Source organism: Nansenia antarctica (genome assembly GCF_963989245.1).
Source record: "Nansenia antarctica genome assembly, chromosome: 8".
In the NCBI taxonomy this organism is placed as follows: Eukaryota; Metazoa; Chordata; class Actinopteri; order Argentiniformes; family Microstomatidae; genus Nansenia; species Nansenia antarctica.
Genome location: NC_137678.1, coordinates 36,243,019 through 36,269,045, shown reverse-complemented (window position 1 = coordinate 36,269,045; position 26,027 = coordinate 36,243,019). Strand labels below are relative to the sequence as shown.

General features: G+C 47.2%; 1 protein-coding gene across 1 annotated transcript in view; it reads right to left on the bottom strand.

Annotated features, from left to right (window-relative positions):
* Positions 1-26,027, bottom strand: part of LOC308164161 (TBC1 domain family member 15-like) — a gene marked incomplete at its 3' end in the record, with an annotated part of 95,991 nt that overhangs the window by 10,197 nt on the left and 59,767 nt on the right. Inside the window, exons 8-13 of the mRNA XM_080538306.1 lie at positions 23,312-23,440; positions 21,746-21,849; positions 9,313-9,407; positions 4,668-4,784; positions 4,074-4,174; positions 1,470-1,569 (exon numbers count right to left, since the gene is read on the bottom strand). Coding sequence (XP_080394432.1) covers positions 1,470-1,569; positions 4,074-4,174; positions 4,668-4,784; positions 9,313-9,407; positions 21,746-21,849; positions 23,312-23,440 — 646 coding nt within the window. The remainder of the gene's footprint in view (positions 1-1,469; positions 1,570-4,073; positions 4,175-4,667; positions 4,785-9,312; positions 9,408-21,745; positions 21,850-23,311; positions 23,441-26,027) is intronic.

Here is a 26,027-nt window from a genome sequence, read left to right as displayed (position 1 = left end):
CGACTGCTACTACTAGCAACGTGACCCTTGCTGCTAATGTTAGCCCCCCGACTATTACTAGCAGTAACGTGAGTTTAGCTACTAGCCCACAGACGAATGTTAGGGCTACTACTAGCCTTGCTAGCCCCCCTACGACTACTGTTCCTGTTGGATTAGTGGTGGAGTCGGATGACCTTGGAATGGACCAGCCTAAACAGGTTATTTTGAGCAAATATCCAGTCAGAATGTTTGGTGCAAAACACAATAATTTGCCTCAAGCTGGAACAGGGACTGGCTTGAGTATTCTCTGAAAAATGACGCCGCGTTTTGCTACACGTGCAGGAAATGTAGGGTAGTGCAGCGAATTCAGGGTAAGTTAATATTGTGTGTGTGCGTGTGTGTGTAGGCACCCGCCGTGGTGATGTTTTGCTAGTTGTATTCTCGTCAGCTTTTTCAATTGGAGAGATGGGCTGTTTGCATGATTAGGCTATTATTTAATGTGCTTTGTGTATAACATGTTCAATGATCCTATTTGCTGTAGATGGGTGGTTTAATGTGATGATCACACAATCGGTCGGTCATACTGTATACCTTTTGCAAGTTTACTGAATGCGTGCCAGTCTCCTAATTTTAGTTACGTAGGCTATTTTATTTAGGCTAATTGTTGCTCTTGTAAGTGTGCCGGGTTGGTGCCAATTATTGACCTGTGTGCATTGTAATGCACAACTTGGCTTCTCCATGCTATAAAGGGGTGGTTTAAAAAATAAAACACAGAAAATAGATGACGGGTTTGTTATAAACCAGCTTCGCCTGTGTTATGTTATTTGCTGCATTCTGATAATTGTAGGTCTAGTCTTCATCGGTAGGCTACGTGTCCAATTTAGCCTCTGCCACCTCCTATGCATGTCAGTGTTGCATGACGAATACAAAATAGTTAATAATAATTGTGCCCCCCCATGCAGTTCATTGGCCCACCCTAAGACTGGGCCCTGGTGACGGGTCTGTTGGGTTGTCTCTTTCTCTGAGGCAGAAATGAGGTTGTGTTGTCTGAGGCAGAAATGAGGTTGTGTTGTCTGAGGCAGAACTGAGGTTGTGTTGTCTCTCTCTCTGAGGCAGAACTGAGGTTGTGTTGTCTCTCTCTCTGAGGTAGAACTGAGGTTGTGTTGTCTCTCTCTCTGAGGTAGAACTGAGGTTGTGTTGTCTCTCTCTCTGAGGTAGAACTGAGGTTGTGTTGTCTCTCTCTCTGAGGCAGAACTGAGGTTGTGTTGTCTCTCTCTCTGAGGCAGAACTGAGGTTGTGTTGTCTCTCTCTCTGAGGCAGAACTGAGGTTGTGTTGTCTCTCTCTCTGAGGCAGAACTGAGGTTGTGTTGTCTGAGGCAGAACTGAGGTTGTGTTGTCTGAGGCAGAAATGAGGTTGTCTCTCTCTCTGAGGGAGAACTGAGGTTGTCTCTCTCTCTGAGGCAGAACTGAGGTTGTGTTGGTCAACTTACCGAGGTAGTCCCAGAATTCCAAGTCCAGTAACCGTAGCAACGTGCTGAGCTGGTTCAGCTGGGTCTTCATACCTTGCATATTCTCTTCAAAGTTCTGGTGCTGTTCAGACACACACATACACACACACACACACACACACACACACAAAGAGAGGAATGAATGAAACTGTATGAAAAGGGATGTGTACGTCAGAGTCACATGTACTGAACCCCCACCTGTACTGAATAATATGTGTTATAAAATGTGCTTAACTATAACCTTCTGCTGCTCTACACTAGAACTGTGCAGATTCAAACATTGTTGGTTCCTAATGTTAACAAAAGCTGTCTGTGTCATGAGATTTTGATGATGCTTTATTATAAATAACTACACAATTGGTGACTTATTTTTAATATATGGTATTGTAGTCAGTTTTAATGAAGAAATAACCAATGATCCATGTTTCAGATTAAAGAATTTACTACCAATTCTTACAAACAAGGCTAAGCCTCTTCTGCCCTATGCAAAATTCACAAATACATGCCTAAAAAACACATAAAATAAATACTATATGGATTGCAGGCATAAATGGGGTACCTAAAGAGAACAAGCATCTGTGAAACTGCAACATTATGTGAGTCAGTTCAACAGGAGATAAACCACAGCAGAAGCTACTCTGAAGCAGTGTTTTGTCCTGGGCAGGCATGGGTGGGTTAACAAATAGGTCATTTGACCAAGTGAGTAAAAAACCTTTGCACTCAATTTCAGGACCCTCATTTCATGACTTTTCCTAGATATGTGCGTTCTACCACCTAGTATCCTAACATTCTCAAAATCCCATCAGGATAAGCTAGTATAAAGCTATTTTTGCAGTTTCTCTGTGTAGGAGGCAAGCTAATTTATAAGAGGCGCCAACTAGTGGTCTTTGTGTGTAAGTAGCAGCTTCCCATTCTAAAGACTATGGTCATTTGACCCCCAAGGCGGCGCTGAGAGTAGATGAAATAGGCACGGCTGTCCTAGTGTTAATGCATGTGTCCTTGTGTTTGCTCCCTGTCAACACAACTCAGAGGTGACGCTGCACCGAGAGCCCAGTGTCGTCCAGCCTTCTTATGAGCAAACTCATTCATAATGTCTTTAAAGTTTAATTTTCTAGCTAACTGGTTTTCAATTGAAAGGACGGCAAGGCTGTTCAACCTGTCTTGGCACATTGTAGATCTTATAGTAGATAGTTCTATACATAATTAGTGGCAGGGGCAATATAAAAATAAAAAAAAAAGGAAAAAAAAGAGAAACTAATAATTTTTCGAAACATTTAGGGCCCCCTACCAGGCTAGGGCTCCATGAATCATTCATGGTCCCCCCCCCCCCCCCCCCCTTTACGTCACCCCTGCACACACACACACACACACACACACACACACAGACAGACACTCTTTGTAATTGCAGCGTTAATAACCAGCCCACAAACCTGCTGGATGATGTTTTATTGGGCAGCGGATGACAGTTCTAAACTAGATGATGTTTAAGGTAGTGGTGGATGACAGCTAGAGGATGATGTTTATGGTAGTGGTGGATGATGTTTACGGTAGTGGTGGATGATGTTTAAGGTAGTGGTGGATGACAGCTAGAGGACGATGTTTAAGGTAGTGGTGGATGACAGCTAGAGGACGATGTTTAAGGTAGTGGTGGATGACAGCTAGACTCGCAGTGGTTCTCAACCCTCTCCTCGGGGCGCCCCAGCCGCTCCACATATTTGATCTGTTCCACCACCAGCACACCTGATTCAACTAATCAAGTACAAACCATAATTGCTTTGTACTTGATTAGTTGAATCAGGTGTGCTGGTGGTGGAACAGATCAAATATGTGGTGCGGCTGGGGCGCCCCGAGGAGAGGGTTGAGAACCACTGAGCTAGAGGATGATATTTAAGGTAGTAGTGGATGACAGCTAGAGGACGATGTTTAAGGTAGTGGTGGATAAGAGTTAGAGGATGGTATTTAAGGTAGTGGTGGATAAGAGTTAGAGGATGGTATTTAAGGTAGTGGTGGATGATGTTTAAGGTAGTGGTGGATGACTTCTAGGGGATGATGTTTAAGGTAGTGGTGGATGACAGCTAGAGGGGGATTACAGAGGCTTGAATGAGGAGATGTCTATCAGGCAGCGACCGCTCAGCCAGCTAATAACACCAACATTTCTGTTTACTAGAGTACATCTACCCGCGGTTACGGCACGCACACGCTATGAATGGTTAATGAGTGCAGCACGCAAAAGCTATGAATGGCTAATGAGCACAATAAATTCCTTTTAGATGAGTGGCAGCCACTCATGGCAGGGGGAGGGGGGAGAGGGGGAGGGGCGGAGCAGAGACAGGGTCTGGGGGGGTGGAGACAGATAAAAGCTTGGTAAGTCGACAAACACAACCTAAGGCTAGCTAGGTGGTAGCTAGGTGGTAGCTAGGTGGTAACTAGGTGGTAACTAGGTGGTAGCTAGGTGGTAACGTGATGGAGGGATCTACAGCACCATGAGGTGAAGCACCAGAAGGCCTCGACCTCCCTCCCCTCCATCCATCTATCCCTCCCTCCCTCCCTCCCCCCCTCCCTCCAGGGTGGAGCTGTGTACGGTACCATGATGTCCATGATGGAGGTGAAACACCAGAAGGCCTCCACCTCGTTCTCCATGACGTAGAGCACCGGAGCCAGGAGGTCGTTCATCCCCTGGACGTACCCTGGTCACACACACACACATACACGAACACGCACACAAACACGCACACAAACATGCACGCGCACACGCACACGCGCGCGCACACACACACACACATACACACACACACACATACATACACACACACACACACACACACACACACACACACATACACACACACACACACACACACATACACACACACACACACACACACAGGCACACACACAGGCGCACACACACACACACACACACACACACACACACACACACACAGTATATTAGTATAATTATCTAGTATCCGACATGAGCTGGATGAATTCAGAGACCTGAGGAGTTGCACTGGACTGACGGAGGACTGTTAGACTCAGTCCTACATGTACTCGAGGACACCATGACTGCATTCATGGCCATGGCCATTTGATTTGATTTAGTATAGGAAGTATATTATGTGATGATGATGATGATGATGATGATGATGGTGAAGGTGGTGATGAAGGTGTGGTTCTCACCCAGGTCAAAGTGGTACATGCAGTAGGTCATCAGGATGTCGTTGAGTATCAGCAGACCTGGGTTACCAGGACCCTCATAGAACCGGTTGGTCCTGTCTGTCCTGTTCACATCCTTCTCTGGAGGTGAGAGGGGGGGGAGGGGGGGGGGAGGGGGGGGAGATTAGAAACGTTAAGTTGCAGTGATTATATAAACATTGCATGGTCAGTACACAGAGCTCTCACACACACACACACACACACACACACACACACACACACACACCCTTGACTGGTATAGAAAAGTATGCGCACGCACACACGCACGCACGCACGCACAGGCAGGTGTAGAGAGAGGGATACAACATTAGCATGCACAGGAGAGGGTCTCAACGACACAGGCGACGGAGCCTCCCGCGGTGATTAAAACCAGCGTCTCAGTGTGTTTGGACGAGCCCCAATTAAACTACAATCAACTCATTAAGAAGCAACATCAAACCGCTGGGCCCACAGCACCCTGCGTAGTGCGCGAGGATGAGGGGATGTCGGAGACAGTAGAAGTTTAGTACAGAGCCCAACTGTAAGATTAGACCAACAGAAGGCTGGGGCTGCGTTAGAAAACACATTTCCATATTCATTTCAGATGACATTTATGGAGAGGTGTAAGCAAAGCGCCAGGCGCACACACTCTTTCAACCTGCTTTTCATATCTCTCTCTCTCTGAATAGGGTGTGTGTGTGTGTGTGTGTGTGTGTGTGTGTGTGTGTGTGTGTGTGTGTGTATAAGGGTTGACTTGAGGCAAGTGTGTGTTTGTGTGTGTGTATGTGTGTGTGTGTATACACAGTGGAGGAAATAAGTTTAGATTTTTTGATTGGATTCAACCTTTTTGTTATTCCACAGACTACAAGGAAATGTATTTTTTGCTCTAGGCACAGAGGGTCAGCCATAGTCAGCGCCCAGGGAGCAATTAATAAGTATAGCACATCAACAAATTATTTTTAATTGCACCTAATTTTACATAACTTTTTGTATGGATTGGAGTGTTACAATTTCTGTAGATGCACGGTTTTATTGAGTTAATACCAATGACTGGTCTAAATTTCATGTCAATAGAACAGTTGCAATGGAAACATGTTGAATTAAAAAAACTGAGCTGGGGGATGTTAAATCATACTGGACTTTTCTTACTGTACATTATGTTTCAGATGTCTATTTTCTTGTATTATTCTACTGTCACTGTCAAACTTGTTGTTTTTGTTTGTGATCTATCTATCTATCTATCTATCTATCAATCTATATATCTATCTATTTATCTACCTATCTATCTACTTGTGTCATTCATAACAGGCCATATTCAAATCTCATTGCTCAGCCATTGAAAACAAATCAGAGGGGTCAAATCTGCAAACAGAGAGGGTGGGTGGAAGAGAGAGAGGAGAGAGAGAGGAGAGAGGGTCAGTGGAGGAGAGAATATATATACAATAAATAAAACATGTGAGATCAGATCCAATAATGTCCAGCCCAGTCCAGGCCAGAGCTGAATCAGTGCTGAGTCAGCCTGCCTGTTCGGATCTGAGGTTCTGGGTTCTCATGAGTCAGCCTGCCTGTTTGAGTCTGGGGTTCTCTTCTCCAATCCTTTTCCAAAGACCCCCTTCCATTCCTTACCACCGTAATCAACTCCTACAGGATCTGTCCTGGTTGCCTTTAAGACAGCCAGAGTCTTGACAGATCTTCTGTCCATATCTACAGATCTGGACATCTTCTCTAAAACCCTTGAAGGTGCATGAAGTCTCTAACCAAATGTCTCACTATCTCCTTCAGAACAATCTCCTTGACCCTCACCAATCCGGCATTAAGGCTGGGCATTCTACTGAGACTGCTCTCCTTGCTGTCACAGAGGCCCTCCACTCTGCTCAAGCTTCCTCCCTCTCCTCTGTTCTCATTCTCCTGGACCTGTCTGCTGCATTCGACACAGTCAACCACCCGATCCTTCTCTCCAGCCTCTCAGAACTCTCTGGGTCTGCACACTCCTGGTTTGCCTCCTACCTGGCCGATCGTTCCTACCAGGTGACATGGAGAGGAACACTGTCCTCTCCACGAGCCCTCACCACTGGGGTCCTCAGAGCTCTGTCCTAGGACCCTTACTGTTCTCCCTCTATACCAAATCTCTTAGCTCTGTAATTTTCCTCTCCTACACTCAACAGACAACACTCAACTCTTCCTGTCTTTCTGACTCAGAGGTGGCGACATGTATCTCTGCATGTCTTGCAGACATTTCTGCTTGGATGTCAGCCCACCACCTCAAGCTCAACCGTAACAAGATTGAGCTGCTCTTCCTCCCTGGGAAAGCTTGCCATCTCCAAGACTTCTCCATCACAGTAGAGAACTCTACAGTGACTTCCTCCCAGACAACCAAGAAACTTGGGGTGAACCTCGACAACCACTTATCCTGTGTGGTGAACAAACCTGTTCTTATCGGCCGTATTTTTCAGGTTTTCTGCTCGAAATGACATGCCCACAGTGAATATAGAATATCTCCACAATCACAAGGGCCTTCATAATGATCTTGGTATCAAATGAAAGCTAACACATGTAGGGTGATTGTAGAAGTGTCAGAATCTAAATATATGTTACTGTGTATCTCAAATTCACTCTCCGCCTAAAAAAACAACAGCTTTTAGAGTGAATATCAGCTTGGAAACCTGACTGAATAAGCCCAAATCATCTAGGAATCAGTACTCCAGGGTCTGATGAGTACTTGTGCCAAATTAGATGCTAGTAATGTGAGCCAGTGCAACTTTGTACCTGTTTTAGTACAGGTATGTTTAGGCGGACAACCAAATTGTGCTATTTAGAGATATTTTGTCACCATCAGTGTATTAGACTTTCTCATGTCTGTTTAGACTCTGTTTCCATCAAGCAGGGCCCTGCTGCGCGCTTCTCTGTGCGCTTCTCTGTGCGCTTGTCTGGCGCACACGCCTCTTTTTCACACCAGGTCAAATTACGCAGTCAAATTTCTCCCGAAACCATTGGTCAGAATGTCATGATTGACCCCTCATTTGAATCGTCAGAGCCAATAGAATCGAGCAGAGGCGGAAAAAAATACTTTCGAGGACCAATAATATGGAAATTCGGGGGTTGAAACCAAGCATGCTTGACGTGTCTGTAAACAAGGGCTTGTGACTCGTACTGTTTTCACTGGTCGATGAAACGACCGCTTTCGACGTTTAGAATGGAATCTAATGAATCGTTTGCGACATCGATGAACATTATTGATAAAGGTAAGCTCTTTATATCTGTTATATTAAACATAGACCCAAATCTCGGGTCACCGGTGGGGCGATGGATATGACAGAATGCTCCTGCAGATAATTCCTCTACAACATCAGAAGGATACGTCCATTCCTCACCAGAGAAGCAGCACAACTCTTGGTCCAGACACTGGTCATCTCGCACCTTGATTACTGCAACGCACTCCTGGCCAGGCTCCCCATCAGACCTCTGCAGCTCATCCAGAATACTGCCACCCGTCTGGTGTTCAACCTCCCCAAATTCTCCCATGTCACCCCTCTCCTTCACACCCTTCATTGGCTCCCGGTAGCAGCTCGCATCAGATTCAAGACCCTGGTGCTCGCCTAACTGGTGGCCCCTTCCTACATGCAAGCAATGGTCAACCCCGGAACACGTGCCCGTTCACACGGCTCTTCCTCCTCTTCCACCGACTGGCACCACCGCCTCTACGGCGATGTGGCAGTCACGCTGCCTGGTAACAACTCTTCACTACACTGGCTCCCCGCGGGTGAAACGAGCTTCCCACGGCTGTCAGAACTGCAGAATCACTCCCCATCTGCCGTCGGAGGCTGAGGACCCATCTCCTCAGGCTACACTTGAACTGCTCCTCCTGAGACATCTACTACCCCCCAGCACTGTTTCTCCTGAGACACCTACTTCCCCCCTGTACTGTTTCTCCAGAGACATCTTCCTTCTTCTAGCATGACGACTGCCAATGGCCCCAGGCTTGAGCGATAGATTACTTTTTCCTGCTATGACTGGTGGAAAGATGATTCACTTACTTAGTCAGATGTATTGATTGTAAGTTGCTTTGGAATAAAGCGTTTGCTAAATGCCAAAAATGTAACTGTAAATGTTTCAGCTCGGGGGTATATTGGTCATGTCAGAGACATGTTAGCCTGTTAGCCTGTTAGCTTGTTAGCTTGTTAGCCTGTAGGCTAACACACATATTGGTTGTGAATTAGGCCGAGCTGTCTGTCTATGCTCAGGTTAGATTTGATGATGATGATGATGATGATGGTGATGGTGATGGTGATGATGATGAAGATGGTGATAGTAGTGATGATGATGAGGATGGTGATAGTGAAAGTAGTGATGATGAAGACGGTGATAGTGGTGATGATGATGAAGACAGTGATAGTGGTGATGATGATGAAGATGGTGATAGTGGTGATGATGATGAAGATGGTGATAGTGATGATGATGCTGAAGATGGTGACAGTGGTGATGATGATGAAGATGGTGATAATGATGGTGGTGATGATGATGAAGATGGTGATAGTGGTGATGATGATGATGGTGATAGTGATAGTGGTGATAATGATGAAGATGTGATAGTGGTGATGATGATGAAGATGATGATGATGAAGAGAGTTACCTATCAGGCTCCTGTACTTTCTCAGCCTGGTGTTTCGGGTCTCCTGCTCTTGGATGACAGACTTCCACTGCAGCTTCATCCTGAAGTACTCATCCCTAAACACACAGAGAGACAGGTAGGTAGACAGACAGGTAGGTAGACAGGTAGGTAAGTAGACAGACAGGTAGGCAGGCAGACAGGTAGGTAGGCAGGCAGGTAGGCAGACAGAGAGGCAGAGAGAGAGAGATAGGAAGAGAGAGAGACAGAGCGGCAGAGAGACAGAGAGGTAGAGAGACAGATAGAGAGGCAGAGAGACAGACAATAAGGCAGAGAAACAGACAGGTAAACAGACAGCAAGGCAGACAGGTAGAGAGAGAGACAGGTAGGTAGACAGACAGAGAGGCAGAGACAGACAGGTAGGTAGACAGACAGACAGGTAGGCAGACAGAGAGGCATAGAGAAATATACAGGAAGAGAGAGAGACAGGTAGACAGACAGAAAGGCAGAGAGACAGGTAGACAAACAGAGAGGCAGAGAGACAGACAGGTAGAGAGAGAGACAGGTAGGTAGACAGACAGACAGAAAGGCAGAGAGACAGACAGGTAGACAGACAGAGAGACAGACAACAAGGCAGAGAGAGACAGACAGGTAGAGAGAGAGACAGGTAGAGAGATAGACAGAGAGGCAGAGACAGACAGGTAGAGAGATAGACAGGAAGGTAAACAGACAGAGAAACATGTAGACAGACAGACAGGTGGAGAGAGGTATGAGAGACAGACAGGCAGAGAGACAGACAGGTAGAGAGAGAGACAGGTAGACAGACAGACAGACAGAGAGAGGTATGAGAGACAGAGAGGCAGAGAGACAGACAGGTAGAGAGAGAGACAGGTAGACAGACAGACAGGCAGAGAGAGGTATGAGAGACAGACAGGTAGAGAGACAGACAGGTAGAGAGAGAGACAGGTAGAGAGAGAGACAGGTAGAGAGAGGTATGAGAGACAGACAGGCAGAGAGACAGACAGGTAGAGTGAGAGGTAGGTAGACAGACAGATAAATTATAAAATTAAATTAAATTAAAATTAGATAGGCAGAGAGACAGGTAGAGTGAGAGACATGTAGGTAGTCAGACAGACCACTCAGGACTTCAACTTAGCTTTTGCACCCTGCTGCTTTGCACACTGTACATACACCCTAACTGTACATATACCCTAACTGTACACATACCCTAACTGTACACAGGGTGCGAAATAAGGGGGAGCTCGGGGAGCTATAGCTCCCCTAGTGGTGACATGAGCTCCCCTGGAAACATGGTTTGTGAAATTTTGGGGGAGCTCTAAAATATTCCAAATTGCGATGGATTTATTCCAAGTTGTGACGGATTTTACCTGGTGTAATATGATTTGTAGAGGCATACAATCTATTTTGATGTTGGTATTAGGTATATAAATGATATATAATAGCCTATATAGCCTACATATAGGCCTTTATTGGCTACAACTATGCGACAGTAACTTGCAGCGGGGTGCACTGACGCTGAACGCCTCATAGTGATGTAGTGATCTAGTCAAGTAGGTGGACAATGCGTGGTGCTGAAATAGCCGACATGCGGTGTGTGTTACGATGGGGTAATGTGTTTGGACCCAGGCGCAGAGTAGAACAGAGTAGACGGAAGCAGGAGTATAAAATAATAACGGTACTCTTTATTTTGAGTAAACGGAACAAATAATAACCGCACAGTAAGCGAATAAACAAAAGAGGAGAAAACAAGTCTCCGATAAACGTTTTAAATAATAATAGGAACAAGGCAGAGCAATGTACTTACAATCGTCAACTATACTTATTTCCTAATCCGGCGAGGAACAATAAGGCTAAGAAGAATCGGATACATATAACAAACGCAACATGAAGTGAACAACCGACAACCAGAGGGGAAACAGAGGGATCTAAATAGCCACAGCCAAACAACACACACCAGGTACAAATCAGTTAATTAGGACAGACAAATGCATACATAAAACACCAGAGGGCGCCAAAGGGTCGCTCCACAATAAGGTCGCTTCCCCAACCCTTACAGTATCCCCCCCCGACGAACGGCACCTGCCGTTCACCTGGGTGCCTCAGGATGTAGTTGGCGGAAGTCTGTAATTAGTTTTGGGTCCAATATGTCCCTCTGAGGCACCCAGGACCGTTCCTCCGGCCCATACCCCTCCCAATCCACCAAAAACTGTAAGCCCCTACCCTTCCGCCGGCAATCCATAATCCTCCGTACTGTATAAACAGTCTGTCCATCAATGATGCGTGGCGGGGGAACAGGGGGGGGTGGTGGGGACATGGGGCAAGTGACGAAGGGTTTCAGTAGGGACACATGAAAGGTCGGGTGAACCCGCATGGAAGGTGGGAGTAGTAGTCTATACGCCACCGGGTTCACCCGCCGCACCACTTTGAACGGACCCACGAACCGGGGCGCTAGCTTCCTGGACTCGACCCGGAGGGGAAGGTCCCGGGTCGAGAGCCACACCTTCTGCCCCGGGCGAAAGATCGGGGCTGGGCGACGCCTGCGGTTGGCCTGAAGCTGGGACCGAGCCGACGCCCGCTGAAGCGCCGCCCTCACCCGCCTCCAGGTCCGGCGACAGCGACTGACGTGGGCTTGGACGGAGGGCACCTCCGCCTCCTCCTCCTGCTCAGGGAATAGGGGGGGTTGATAGCCATATTGGCACTGAAAGGGGGATAGGCCAGTGGATGAGCAGAGGAGGGTGTTGTGGGCGTATTCCGCCCACGCCAGTCGCCGACTCCACGTCGCCGGATTGCCGGAGACGTAGCACCTCAGCACGCCTTCCAGGTCCTGGTTGACACGCTCCGTCTGCCCATTGGACTGTGGATGGAAACCGGAGGACAGGCTGACGGAGGCGCCGAGGCTGGTCGCGAACGCCTTCCAGAACCTGGAAGCGAACTGAGGACCCCGATCCGACACCATGTCCTGCGGGAGACCATGCACCCGGAAGATGTGCTGCACCACCAGGTCGGCCGTCTCTCGGGCCGAGGGGAGTTTGAGGAGGGGGATGAAGTGGGCCGCCTTGGAGAAACGGTCCACTACCACCAAGATGGTAGTGAACCCCTCAGAGGGAGGGAGACCTGAAATAAAGTCAAGGGAGATGTGGGACCAGGGGCGTTTGGGGATGGGGAGGGGTCGGAGTAGCCCCGCTGAAGGCTGGCGAGATGTCTTGCTGCGCGCACACACAGGACAGGCTGCCACAAAGGCGCGCGTATCCCTCTCCGCTGTGGGCCACCAGAACCTCCTGCGAATAAAGTCCAGGGTCCTGGCAGCCCCGGGGTGGCCAGTGAGGGACGACGCATGCGCCCATTGCAGCAGCCGTGAGCGCGCAGTCTTGGGAACATACAGCCTCCCCGGGGGTCCTCCCCCCGGATCCGGCTCCCGCCTGAGCGCCGCTCTCACCACTTTAGCGATCCCCCACGACACAGGGGCAACAAAAAGGGTCTCCGGAACAATGGGGTGGGGTTTTTCCTCCCGGTCCGCCGGATCGAACTGCCGGGAGAGGGCGTCCGGCTTGACGTTTTTGGACCCCGGCCTAAAGGAGATGGAAAATTGGAACCGTGTAAAAAACAGCGCCCACCTGGCTTGACGCGAATTGAGGCGCTTAGCCCCCTGGATGTAGGCCAGGTTCTTGTGGTCCGTCCACACCACAAACGGCTGTGCGGCCCCCTCCAGCCACTGCCTCCACTCCTCCAAAGCCAATTTAATGGCCAGCAGCTCCCGGTTTCCTACGTCATAATTACACTCGGCCGGGGACAGCCGACGTGAGAAAAAAGCGCAGGGATGTACCTTCCCATCCTTCCTGCACCTCTGGGAGAGCACCGCCCCCACCGCGAGATCTGAGGCGTCCACCTCCACCAGGAATGGTACTTCCGAGTCCGGATGGGCTAGGACCGGAGCAGAGGTGAACCGTTGCTTGAGGTCCACGAAGGCGGCCTCCGCCTCCGAGGACCAGGCGAACGTACGGAGGGTAGACCTGGTGAGGGCAGTTAAAGGGGCAGCTAGGGCACAAAAATTGCGGATAAAGCGTCTATAAAAATTAGCAAACCCTAGGAACCGCTGTAACTGTTTCAAAGAGGAGGGGCGGGGCCAGTCTAACACCGCACTAACCTTGGCAGGGTCCATGCTTAAATCCCCCCGTGTTATAATGAACCCCAGGAATGACACTGTGTCGGCGTGAAAGACACATTTCTCTGCCTTGACAAATAACTGGTGGTGGAGGAGGCGCTGGAGGACTTGACGGACATGACGTTGATGTTGAGTAATGTCTTTGGAAAAAATGAGGATATCGTCAAGGTACACAAAAACCGAATGACCAATCAAATCCCGCAGTACGTCGTTGACTAGTGCTTGAAATACTGCGGGTGCATTAGCGAGACCAAAGGGCATGACTAAATACTCATAATGTCCGTTAGGCGTGTTAAAAGCCGTCTTCCACTTGTCCCCCTCCCTCATCCTCACCAGGTTGTATGCATTGCGTAAATCCAGTTTGGTAAACACCCTTGCTCCTTGCAGTGACTCAAAGGCGGTATCCATGAGGGGCAGGGGATAGCGATTCTTTATGGAAATGTCATTTAGACCGCGGTAATCGATGCAGGGACGCTGTCCCCCGTCTTTCTTTGCCACAAAGAAGAAGCCTGCGCCAGCGGGTGAGGTGGAAGGACGGATATGACCCGCGGCCAGTGCTTCCTCTATGTATTTATTCATGGAGAGATTCTCCGGGCGAGAGAGGGAAAACAGGCGTCCCCGCGGCGGCACAGTACCCGGCAGCAGATTGATGGCACAGTCATAGGGTCTATGGGGGGGTAATTTCTCGGCCCGAGATTTACTGAACACTTCCCCCAGGTCCCAATATATCTGAGGCACCCCTGTCAGGTCGGGGCTGGAAAGGGAAGCAGGGCCAGGGGAATTAGGAAGAGGGGTGGAAAGGGGGAGAGGCGAGAACTGGGGCTGCAACGGGGATGCGAGAGTCGTGGGCGGAGACTCAGTACGCACTGTGACGGAGCCTGCTTCGAGGGAGAGTCGACCTGTGGACCAGTCAATGCGGGGGTTGAGAGAAGCTAACCAGGGGTGACCTAACACAATAGGGCAATCAGGAGAGTCCACAATAAAAAATCGTATGAGTTCCCAACGACCCCCTCCCACCTGGATATGTACAGGCATAGTGCGCTGGGTAATGATCCCCGACCCCAATGGCCGGCCGTCTAGGGCTCGAACAGGAACGGGTTCTTTCAATTCTTCCAAAGGAACCCCCCACCCCCAGGCCAGGCCTTCGTGCATTAAATTCCCCGCTGCCCCTGAGTCCACCAGAGCCCGAACTCGCTGGGTACAGTGTCCCCACCGCACCTTAACAGAAAAAAAGGTTCGTGGGTCATTGAAACCCGAGGGTATGTCCCTACCCGCTAATACCCCTCCCGATACTAGCGGGCTGCCCCGTTTCCCGAGGTCCCTGGACAGGCACTGTAGCGGTGACCCTTGCGACCGCAACGGAAGCAGCGCCGCTCGTCCAGCCGACGCCGCCTCTCTGTGCTGGAGAGGTGTGTTGCGCCCAGCTGCATGGCCTCCTCCTCCTCCGTGGTCTCCTCCGGGAACCGCCGAGTCGCCTCCCTAGCAGGAGGAGGTTGGAGCCCCTCGACGAGCCCCTCTCACGTGATCGCTCTCGGCGCCGATTGTCCACACGCACCGAGAGCTCCACTACGCCGTCTAGCCGCTCTGGGAGGTCCCGGAGGGCAAGTTGGTCTTTCATCGCCTCCGAGAGCCCCTGGGTATAGAGTACGGCCAGGGCCTTCTCCTCCCAACCCGCCTCCCTAGCTAGAGTGCGGAACTCGATGGAATAATCCGCCACCGAGCGATCCCCCTGTCGACACGCCGTGAGCCGCCGACCGGCTTCGTGCCCCGATATCACCCGGGAGGTGTCGAATATTTTGCGTAACTCCCGGGTGAATGCTGTAGCGTCGGAGCACGCCGGCGACTGACTCTCCCACTCGGCCGTGGCCCAGGACAGGGCACGGCCCGTCAACAGGGTGATGATGTAGGCCACTCGGGAGTGCTCGGTGGGGAAGGACAGGGGCTGCAGGCTGAAGATCAGTGAACACTGAGTCAGGAACTCTCTGCAGCCCTCTGGACGTCCATCATAGCGTTCGGGAGGAGGTAGTCGGGGTTCCCGCGTGGTCACCGGCGGTAGAGGAGGCATAGCTGCTGCTGCTGCTGTCGCTGGTGGAGTGGGGTTGGCCTGAGCGGCCACCAGGCTAGTCACGGCGATGGTCAGCTTTTCGATCTCCGCAAACATCGCCAGCTGGTTCCGCTCCTGCTGGGCTACCATAGCCCCCTGGGTATTCAGCACCGTGCGAATCTGCTCTACATCTGCTGGGTCCATAATGGTCGGTTGTTCTGTTACGATGGGGTAATGTGTTTGGACCCAGGCGCAGAGTAGAACAGAGTAGACGGAAGCAGGAGTATAAAATAATAACGGTACTCTTTATTTTGAGTAAACGGAACAAATAATAACCGCACAGTAAGCGAATAAACAAAAGAGGAGAAAACAAGTCTCCGATAAACGTTTTAAATAATAATAGGAACAAGGCAGAGCAATGTACTTACAATCGTCAACTATACTTATTTCCTAATCCGGCGAGGAACAATAAGGCTAAGAAGAATCGGATACATATAACAAACGCAACATGAAGTGAACAACCGACAACCAGAGGGGAAACAGAGGGATCTAAATAGCCACAGCCAAACAACACACACCAGGTACAAATCAGTTAATTAGGACAGACAAATGCATACATAAAACACCAGAGGGCGCCAAAGGGTCGCTCCACAATAAGGTCGCTTCCCCAACCCTTACAGGTGTGTGGTTTGAAAAAAGTAACGCCAGCTCAGTAAATAATTCAAACTTAATGTTTACTTATAGGCTATGTGAATGTGACTGCACCACACATGTGAACAGTAACAAAGCAAATTAAGTAACAAAACAACTAAATCGGAGCAACAAAAAAAAAAAAGCTGAATCCGCTTAGCCTATATGCTCCTGAAAAACATTTAATGACAGAGCAAACACGCTACATTACTAGGGATAATAATTACAATGAGCCATTCATTAAAAATAGAAAAAATAATATTAGGCTATTAAATCTCACTTAATGAGAAAACTGGCATCTCCCATCAGTCACTATTTGTTGGCTATCTGGTGATATGGACGTCTTTGAGTGTCTAGAAAAGCGCTATAAGTCTAATGTATTATTATTATTTATTATTATTATGGACGTCACTTTAATCCGGCAGTTCTCAAGGTTTTTATGCACCAATCGATTCCTCTAGTCCGTCTTTATCACATTCATTGACGAAAGGACGACTCGCATGTATAGAAAGGGAACATTCATTGTGAGCACGGAAAATGCGAGTCTCACACAACGGCTTTGCATTGATGAAACCAGGTAGGATGAACGTATAGTTCACTGTCCATTCCTCTTTAAATGCCCTGTTTTCACCGTCAACTTTCCTCTTTAGACCTTTGGAGAGTGACATGATGTTTCTCTTGCTAGCTGGCAGGTTCAATGTTTAGCTAACTTCACCCGGCACGCAAACAACCAATCCAATAATAATGTGACCTTGTAAGTCTGGGAGGAGGGGGGAATCATTATCAGAATAAAACTATGTTAAATAATTATTAGAATAAGTTAGGCTGCGATACATCGTCAGTCCACACATTTATTATTCAAAACTATGGAAAAGGGTGAAACTACGTTGTTGAGAATCACAACACTAACTCGCTAGTCAAGCCAAAATACTGCAGCGAAATGGATTGGACTGCTACCTAGTTAACTAGAACACTACTTTACATTGTTACCTAGTTAACTAGAACAGTACTTTACATTGTTACCTAGTTAACTAGAACACTACTTTACATTGTTACCTAGTTAACTAGAACACTACTTTACATTGTTACCTAGTTAACTAGAACACTACTTTACATTGTTAGCAGGCTCACAAAACAAGCCGTGTTAGTTGACTAGCGATTTGTCATTGATTTTCAACAACGCGGAAATGTATTCAAATTTTTCGAAAGAAAAGTCAAAGCATTAGAACGTTGAACGGAAAATCGCACGCGCGCTTTGCGCACGGAAAGCCACCGGCCCCGATTTGGCCAGAATTTTTTTTTCCGTCAGGAGATTTTGTTGTTGTTGTTGCTTTAATCCTTGGGCTCCCCCGCACACCGTGATTTAATTCGCACACTGACTGTACATATAACCTAACTGTACATATAACCTAACTGTACATATACCCTAACTGTACATATACCCTAACTGTACATACACCCTAACTGTACATATACCCTAACTGTACACATACCCTAACTGTACATATAACCTAACTGTACATATAACCTAACTGTACATATAACCTAACTGTACATACACCCTAACTGTACATATAACCTAACTGTACATACACCCTAACTGTACATATAACCTAACTGTACATATACCCTAACTGTACATATACCCTAACTGTACATATACCCTAACTGTACATCTACCCTAACTGTACATATAACCTAACTGTACATCTACCCTAACTGTACAAATAACCTAACTGTACATATACCCTAACTGTACATATACCCTAACTGTACATATACCCTAACTGTACACATACCCTAACTGTACATATAACCTAACTGTACATATAACCTAACTGTACATATACCCTAACTGTACATATACCCTAACTGTACATACACCCTAACTGTACATATACCCTAACTGTACACATACCCTAACTGTACATATAACCTAACTGTACATATAACCTAACTGTACATATAACCTAACTGTACATACACCCTAACTGTACATATAACCTAACTGTACATACACCCTAACTGTACATATAACCTAACTGTACATATACCCTAACTGTACATATACCCTAACTGTACATATACCCTAACTGTACATCTACCCTAACTGTACATATAACCTAACTGTACATATACCCTAACTGTACATATACCCTAACTGTACATATACCCTAACTGTACATATCAACTAACTGTACATACACCCTAACTGTACATATAACCTAACTGTACATATACCCTAACTGTACATACACCCTAACTGTACATATAACCTAACTGTACATACACCCTAACTGTACATATAACCTAACTGTACATATACCCTAACTGTACATATACCCTAACTGTACATATACCCTAACTGTACATCTACCCTAACTGTACATATAACCTAACTGTACATATACCCTAACTGTACATATACCCTAACTGTACATATACCCTAACTGTACATATCAACTAACTGTACATACACCCTAACTGTACATCTACCCTAACTGTACATCTACCCTAACTGTACATATACCCTAACTGTACATATAACCTAACTGTACATATAACCTAACTGTACATACACCCTAACTGTACATCTACCCTAACTGTACATACACCCTAACTGTACATATAACCTAACTGTACATCTACCCTAACTGTACATATACCCCAACTGTACATACACCCTAACTGTACATATAACCTAACTGTACATATACCCTAACTGTACATCTACCCTAACTGTAAATATACCCTAACTGTACATATAACCTAACTGTACATACACCCTAACTGTACATCTACCCTAACTGTACATACACCCTAACTGTACATACACCCTAACTGTACATATAACCTAACTGTACATACACCCTAACTGTACATCTACCCTAACTGTACATATAACCTAACTGTACATACACCCTAACTGTACATCTACCCTAACTGTACATATAACCTAACTGTACCTACACCCTAACTGTACATATACCCTAACTGTACATATACCCTAACTGTACATATAACCTAACTGTACATACACCCTAACTGTACATATACCCTAACTGTACATATACCCTAACTGTACATATACCCTAACTGTACATACACCCTAACTGTACATACACCCTAACTGTACATATACCCTAACTGTACATATACCATAACTGTACAAATAACCTAACTGTACATATACCCTAACTGTACATATAACCTAACTGTACATACACCCTAACTGTACATATAACCTAACTGTACATACACCCTAACTGTACATATACCCTAACTGTACATATACCCTAACTGTACATATAACCTAACTGTACATACACCCTAACTGTACATATACCCTAACTGTACATATACCCTAACTGTACATATACCCTAACTGTACATACACCCTAACTGTACATACACCCTAACTGTACATATACCCTAACTGTACATATACCATAACTGTACAAATAACCTAACTGTACATATACCCTAACTGTACATATACCCTAACTGTGCATATAACCTAACTGTACATACACCCTAACTGTACATCTACCCTAACTGTACATATAACCTAACTGTACATACACCCTAACTGTACATCTACCCTAACTGTACATATAACCTAACTGTACATACACCCTAACTGTACATATATCCTAACTGTACATATAACCTAACTGTACATACACCCTAACTGTACATATACCCTAACTGTACATATAACCTAACTGTACATTTGTATTGATATCCATTAGCCTTGTTCTGTACATAACACAGTGCATACCTTAACTGAACATGTCTTCGTCCTTGTCCTGTACATATCTTTACTGTACATATCATATTGATATTCATGCTCATATATATAGATTTTTGTTATATTCATATTCATTGCATGTATACTGACTTTATATTGATTTACTCTGAACTGAACTGTCCATACATTCATGGTTTTGCACTATCCACTATCTGGTTAGATTGTCTTTATACTTGTACTCTGTGACAATGACAATAACTTTGAATCTAATCTAATCTAATCTAATCTAATCTAATCTAATCTAATCTAATCTAATCTAATCTAATCTAATCTAATCTAGACAGACAGGCAGAGAGAGGTATGAGAGACAGACAGGTAGGTAAACAGACAGTCAGCAGGTAGGTAAAGAAACAGACAGACAGACAGACAGGTAGACATACATACAGGTAGACAGACAGACAGACATACAGACAGACAGGTAGACAGACAGACCGATAGACAGACAAACAGACAGACAGACAGAGAGGGATGAGAGAGGGATGAGAGAGGGATGAGAGAGAGAAGAGAAAGGCGAGGAGAGAGTGCTGGAGGAGATGGAAAACTAATGAGGAGAAGCCATCTCAAGGAGACATTAAACCATCTGAGCATAAATATGACCTGGCGCACACACACACACACACACACACACACACACACAGCTGATTATTTCATCTTGACGTGGGACAGAGCTCGGTGGTTCAATCTCTTTTTAGAGTGTCCATAAAGCACGAAGGGTGCTTACCCGTACCACATTAACATTCACCGTGTTGTGGGAGCACGAGCACTGGCGCTGGGCTGTGTGTGTGTGTGTGTGTGTGTGTGTGTGTCCATATGCAAAAGTACGACAATTGAATATGTTCAATGCAGCTCTGTAACTCTCTGTATAAACTCAGAGAGAGAGACAGAGAGCGATGCAGACGGAGAGAGAGAGAGAGAGAGAGAGAGAGAGAGAGAGAGAGAGAGAGAGAGAGAAAGAGAGAAAGAGAGAGAGAGAGAGAGAGAGAGAGAGAGAGAGAGAGAGAGGGAGAGAGGGAGAGAGGGAGAGAGAGATACAGACAGGGAGAGGGAGAGAGAGAGAGAGAGAGAGAGAGAGAGAGAGAGAGGGAGAGAGATACAGACAGGGAGAGAGAGAGGGAGAGAGAGGCTACAGGGACCACTAATACATGAGACTTTTATCTAGGAGACAGATGGTCCAAATAAAACGTGGCGTAATATCATCAAGTCCTTGGTAGTACTCCATCGCTCTCACACACACACACACACACACACACACACACACACACACACACACACACACACACACACACACACACCCCGTCGGGCCCTGAGCTCTACTCCTGTTCCTATTGGACAATCAGTCTTCCCTCCGAGACAGAAAGAGTGAGGGAGAGAGAGACGAGGAGCTAGGAGGTAGTAGGTAGTAGGTAGGAGGTAGGAGGTATAAGGTAGGAGGTAGGAGCTAGGAGGTAGGAGCAAGGAGGTAGGAGCTAGGAGGTAGAAAGTATTAGGTAGGACATAGGAAGTAGAAGCTAGGAGGTAGGAGGTAGGGGTTAGGAGACAGGAGGTAGGAGGTAGCAGGTAGGAGGTAGCAGAGAAGAGTTAGGAGCTAGGAGGTAGTGGGTAGTGGGTAGGATGTAGGAGGTAGGATCTAGGAACGAGGAGGTAGGAGGTAGGAGCTAGGAACTAGGAGGTAGAAGGTAGGAGCTAGGAGGCAGAAGGTAGGAGGTATGAGCGAGGAGGTAGATCTTACGTCCTGGTGGTCTCCAGCCTCCTCCTCTCCTCCAGGGAGCTGTCCCAGGGGACATACCCCAGGAGGAACCTCCACGCCTCCCTTCTCAACGCTGGACACAGCCCCTGGAGAGGCAGGAGAGGGTTACACACACACACACACACACACACACACACACACACACACACACACACAGCGGGCGGCAGCGGTAGCGGTAGATAAGGGGTTAGAGAGGTCGGCTAGCAGTTGATTGCATGGCAAATAAAACATTTATTTTTATTTTTATATATACACACACACACACCCACACACATGCACACACATAGAGTGAGAGAAGGAGAGAGAGATGAGATTACGTGGTGGAGATGAGACAAAGCTGTGTGAGAGAGGTTGACCCTGTCCCTTCATCCCTTTGTAGAGAGACCGCTGCAGGCCACACACACACTTTCTCTCACAAACGCGCACGCGCACACACACACACACACACACACACACACACACACACACACACACACACACACACACACTGCATTATGGAGGAGCTCTGGGGACAGCTTTAAAGCAGCAGTGAGCTCGTGTTGCCTGTGTGTGTGTGTGTGTGTGTGTGTGTGTGTGTGTGTGTGTGAGAGAGAGAGAGAGTCTGTGTGTTTGTGTGTGTATGCGTGCGTGTGATTCTACCAGGGTTCTATCAGGGTTCTCCCCACAGAATGGAGTGTTTCTCTTATGAACTCGACAGTCCCATGATGAACCACTACTTTTATTTTTTATTTTAAACGGGATGGAGACCTGGCCAAGATAGCACACCAGTACAAGTACAAGGTTACAAAATTGGAGAATAAAGCGCAATAAAAAAAGACAACGGACAACAGATGAATATTACAAAATCCATCTTAGGAATAGCAATTGCACTCTTCTGTTTCCTAATCAGAGCTTTGAACTCTCCCAGGGAGACGAGATCATTCATCCGGAGTGTGTTCTGGAGGTCATTCCATGACCAGGACGCAAAATAAGAGAAAGCTGCTCTGCCAAGCTCCAAGCGAATCCTGGGTACCCGGTAGAGCAACAACCATCTAGTGGAACGAAAATCCTAACAGCTGTTGGTGAGTGATATGAGATTACATAGATATGAGGAGAGTTTGCCCAGTATGGCTTTGTAAATAAAGATGTACCAATGCTGTCTCCTTAGGGCTTAATGAAGGCCAGGAGACCTTATCATAAAGAACACAGTGATGTGTACAGGACAATGAGTTGGATCTAAAGCGTAGAGAACTGTGATACACGGAGTCTAGGCAGCGAAGTGTAGAGGAAATAATGTCTAGTCTACACACACACACACACACAACGCTGGATACGCTAGAGAGAAAGAGAGACAGTGTTTACATAGAGAGAAAGAGACCGAGGGAGAGAGAGACAGGTGAGAGAAACAGGAGAGAGAAAGGGGGAGGAGAGAGGAGAGACAGAGAGGCAGGAGCGATAGAGACAGAGAGAGAGAGAGAGAGAGAAAGACAGGAGAGAGAGAGAGAGAGAGAGAGAGAGAGAGAGAGAGAGAGAGAAAGACAGGAGAGAGAGAGAGACAGGAGTGTCTACCCCTTTGAAGATGCGGTGTTTGAGGTTGGAGGTGTTTGTGATGCGTCCATCTGGGTCCATGTAGAGGCTCCAGTCCTCCGCTGTGATTGGCTCCCACCGCTGGACCTGGGGCCGCACCCCCAAGTCAACCTGCACCACACACACACACACACACACACACACACACACACAGATCAATGGACCATGGGGGGCATAGGGAAGTACAGCATTAACAATGAATGACACTGCCACTGCATCGATACACCACAGAGAGGTCAGCAGGTGTGAGTGTGTGTGTGTGTGTGTGTGTGTGTGTGTGTGTGTGTGTGTGTGTGTGTGTGTGTGTGTGTGTGGTGACCATGGTGACTGTAGAAATCAATACAATCTCGATTGGGAGGAATTTAGATCTAAATAATTTAGATCATAGAGAGGCGTGTGTGTGTGTGTGTGTGTGTGTATGTGCCTACTCCAACACAGAGACAGCAGGAGATCTAGCTACCCAGGGAGAGCTGTTTCCATGGGGACTGGGAGAAGAGGGAGGGGAGTGGGTGGTGAATAATAGTATAGAATTCATGAGGAGAGTGATCAGTACTGATGCCAACTCTGAACACACAAACACAAACACACACACACACACACACACACCAGTGGCGTACCGCAAAATCCCGAGGCCCCCCCGCAAGGTGGCGGCGGGGGCCCTTTCGCAACGGAGGTTAAAAAAAACGTGTGTTTTTTAGAGTCCGACGGACCAGTGTTTCCTCTATATGCATTTATTCGTGGCGGGCCGCCACGAATACATTTTCTCCGCCACTAATTGATTCAGTCCACTTTATGACCGGAGAACAGAAAAAAATCACATTGAAGCTAGTTTAGGCCGCTTTCAGACCTACATTTCGTTCCGATTTAGGATGTAGTAAGTTACAATATGTTACAATGTTGCAATTAACCTCGTCGGCGACGCGCTTGCAAAACAGTTTTGTGATTGGTCCGAATTTAGCGGGACATTTGGATTTCTGGAAATCCCTGTTTGTGTATGGTATGATGCAGCAATGATGACAGAGACGTGTATCAAGTTCAGCCATGTAATATCAAAAGTGGAGGGAACAGGCACCTACACACGGGTCATGCAGAAACAACCAAACAAGTCGATAGCCGATGGCATCGATCTAAGTAGACCCGTAACATCCTCCTTTTCCAAGTGAACACAAACACCTTAGAACTTAGTGCAAAAATAACAAAAGTAATCTAGTGCAAAAATAACAAAAGTTTGTTCTTATATAAAATGTAACAACAGTCTCTGTTAACTTCTGTATTCTCTGTGTCTTTCCTTTTTAATTTTTTCATTTTTTTTTTTATGGCAACAGCCCTATATAGTTTAGGTTACAAATTGAGTCTCACAGGTGGCTTAGACAGCCGTCCAGCCCTAGTGTATGCGTGTCCCTCAAATGGTGCTGTGCCAATTGGACTAGGTGAGGTCCTAGGTGTGAACCTGACCGGGCTCGGCTCGGCCACAGTTGGGGGAGCCTCTGCAGCGGTACTCTCTGGCACAGTATCATTCTCTTCGTAGGTCGGAGTAGCAGTCGGCTCGGCTACTCTGAGGTCCACCCTGTTGCGTCGATAGAGGGAGCCGTCGAAATCCACCAGGTACGATCTCGGTGCAACCCTGCGGAGGCAGGTCCCAGCCCTCCAGATGCCAGTGTTGTCACTAGGCAGAGGCTTCATTCGGACGGTTTCCCCGACTGCCAGCTCCGGCAGGTCCCGGGCGGACCGGTCATAGAAAGACTTGGCAAGCTGCCTCCTGTGGCGCAGCTTTTCAGTGACTTCTACCACAACGACTGGTTCCAGCAGCTTGTTTGTCACTGGAATAGAGGTCTTCAGCCGACGAGACATGAGACGTTGTGCCGGGCTGCTGTTCATGCTTTCGGTGGGAGTATTTCTCCAGTGTAGTATGGCCTTCCAGGGGTCGTCACTGTCACGCATAGCCTTGCGCAGCAGATTCTTTGCAATCTTGACGGCCGACTCTGCCTTGCCGTTTGCTTTCGGGTGCCTTGAGGAGGTCACATGCTCAAACTCCCATTCAGAGGCAAAACGTGAGAACTGAGAGGTAAATTGTGGGCCATTGTCTGTGATGACCCTCTCTGGCTGGCCATGCCGAGCGAACTGTGCCTTACATCGCTTGATGACTGTCTCTGCAGATAAGTCAGGGAGGAGCTCAACTTCCCACTCAGAATAGTGGTCGACTATAATAAGATAGTCCTTCTGCCTATGACTGAACAGGTCCATGCTCAGAATTTGCCACGGCCTGGTGGGCAGTTCATGTGAGAGCATGGTCTCCTTTTGCTGTTTGTGAGCATACTCATTGCAGGTTGAGCAGGTGCCCACAAAATCCTTTATCTCTGCCTGCATGTTCGGCCAGTAAAATGTCTCTCGAGCATGTCGGTAGCATGCGTCTCCTCCTGTGTGACTTGAATGAATGCGCGTAAGCATCTCTGGGCGTAGTGATTTTGGGATGATGACTTTCTGCCCCCGGAATAGAACACCGTTCTGTACACTGACTTCATCTCTGTAAGGCCAGTATTCTCTGGTAATGAGAGGTGCTTCTTCTCTCACATCTGGCCAGCCTATGAGAACTGTGGACTTAAGTGCCTGCAGGCATTCATCTCGGTCAGTGTGCAGCCTGATTTGTTCGAGACGCTGGTCACTTACATTCAAGTAGTCTGCCTGGTTCACATGCTGT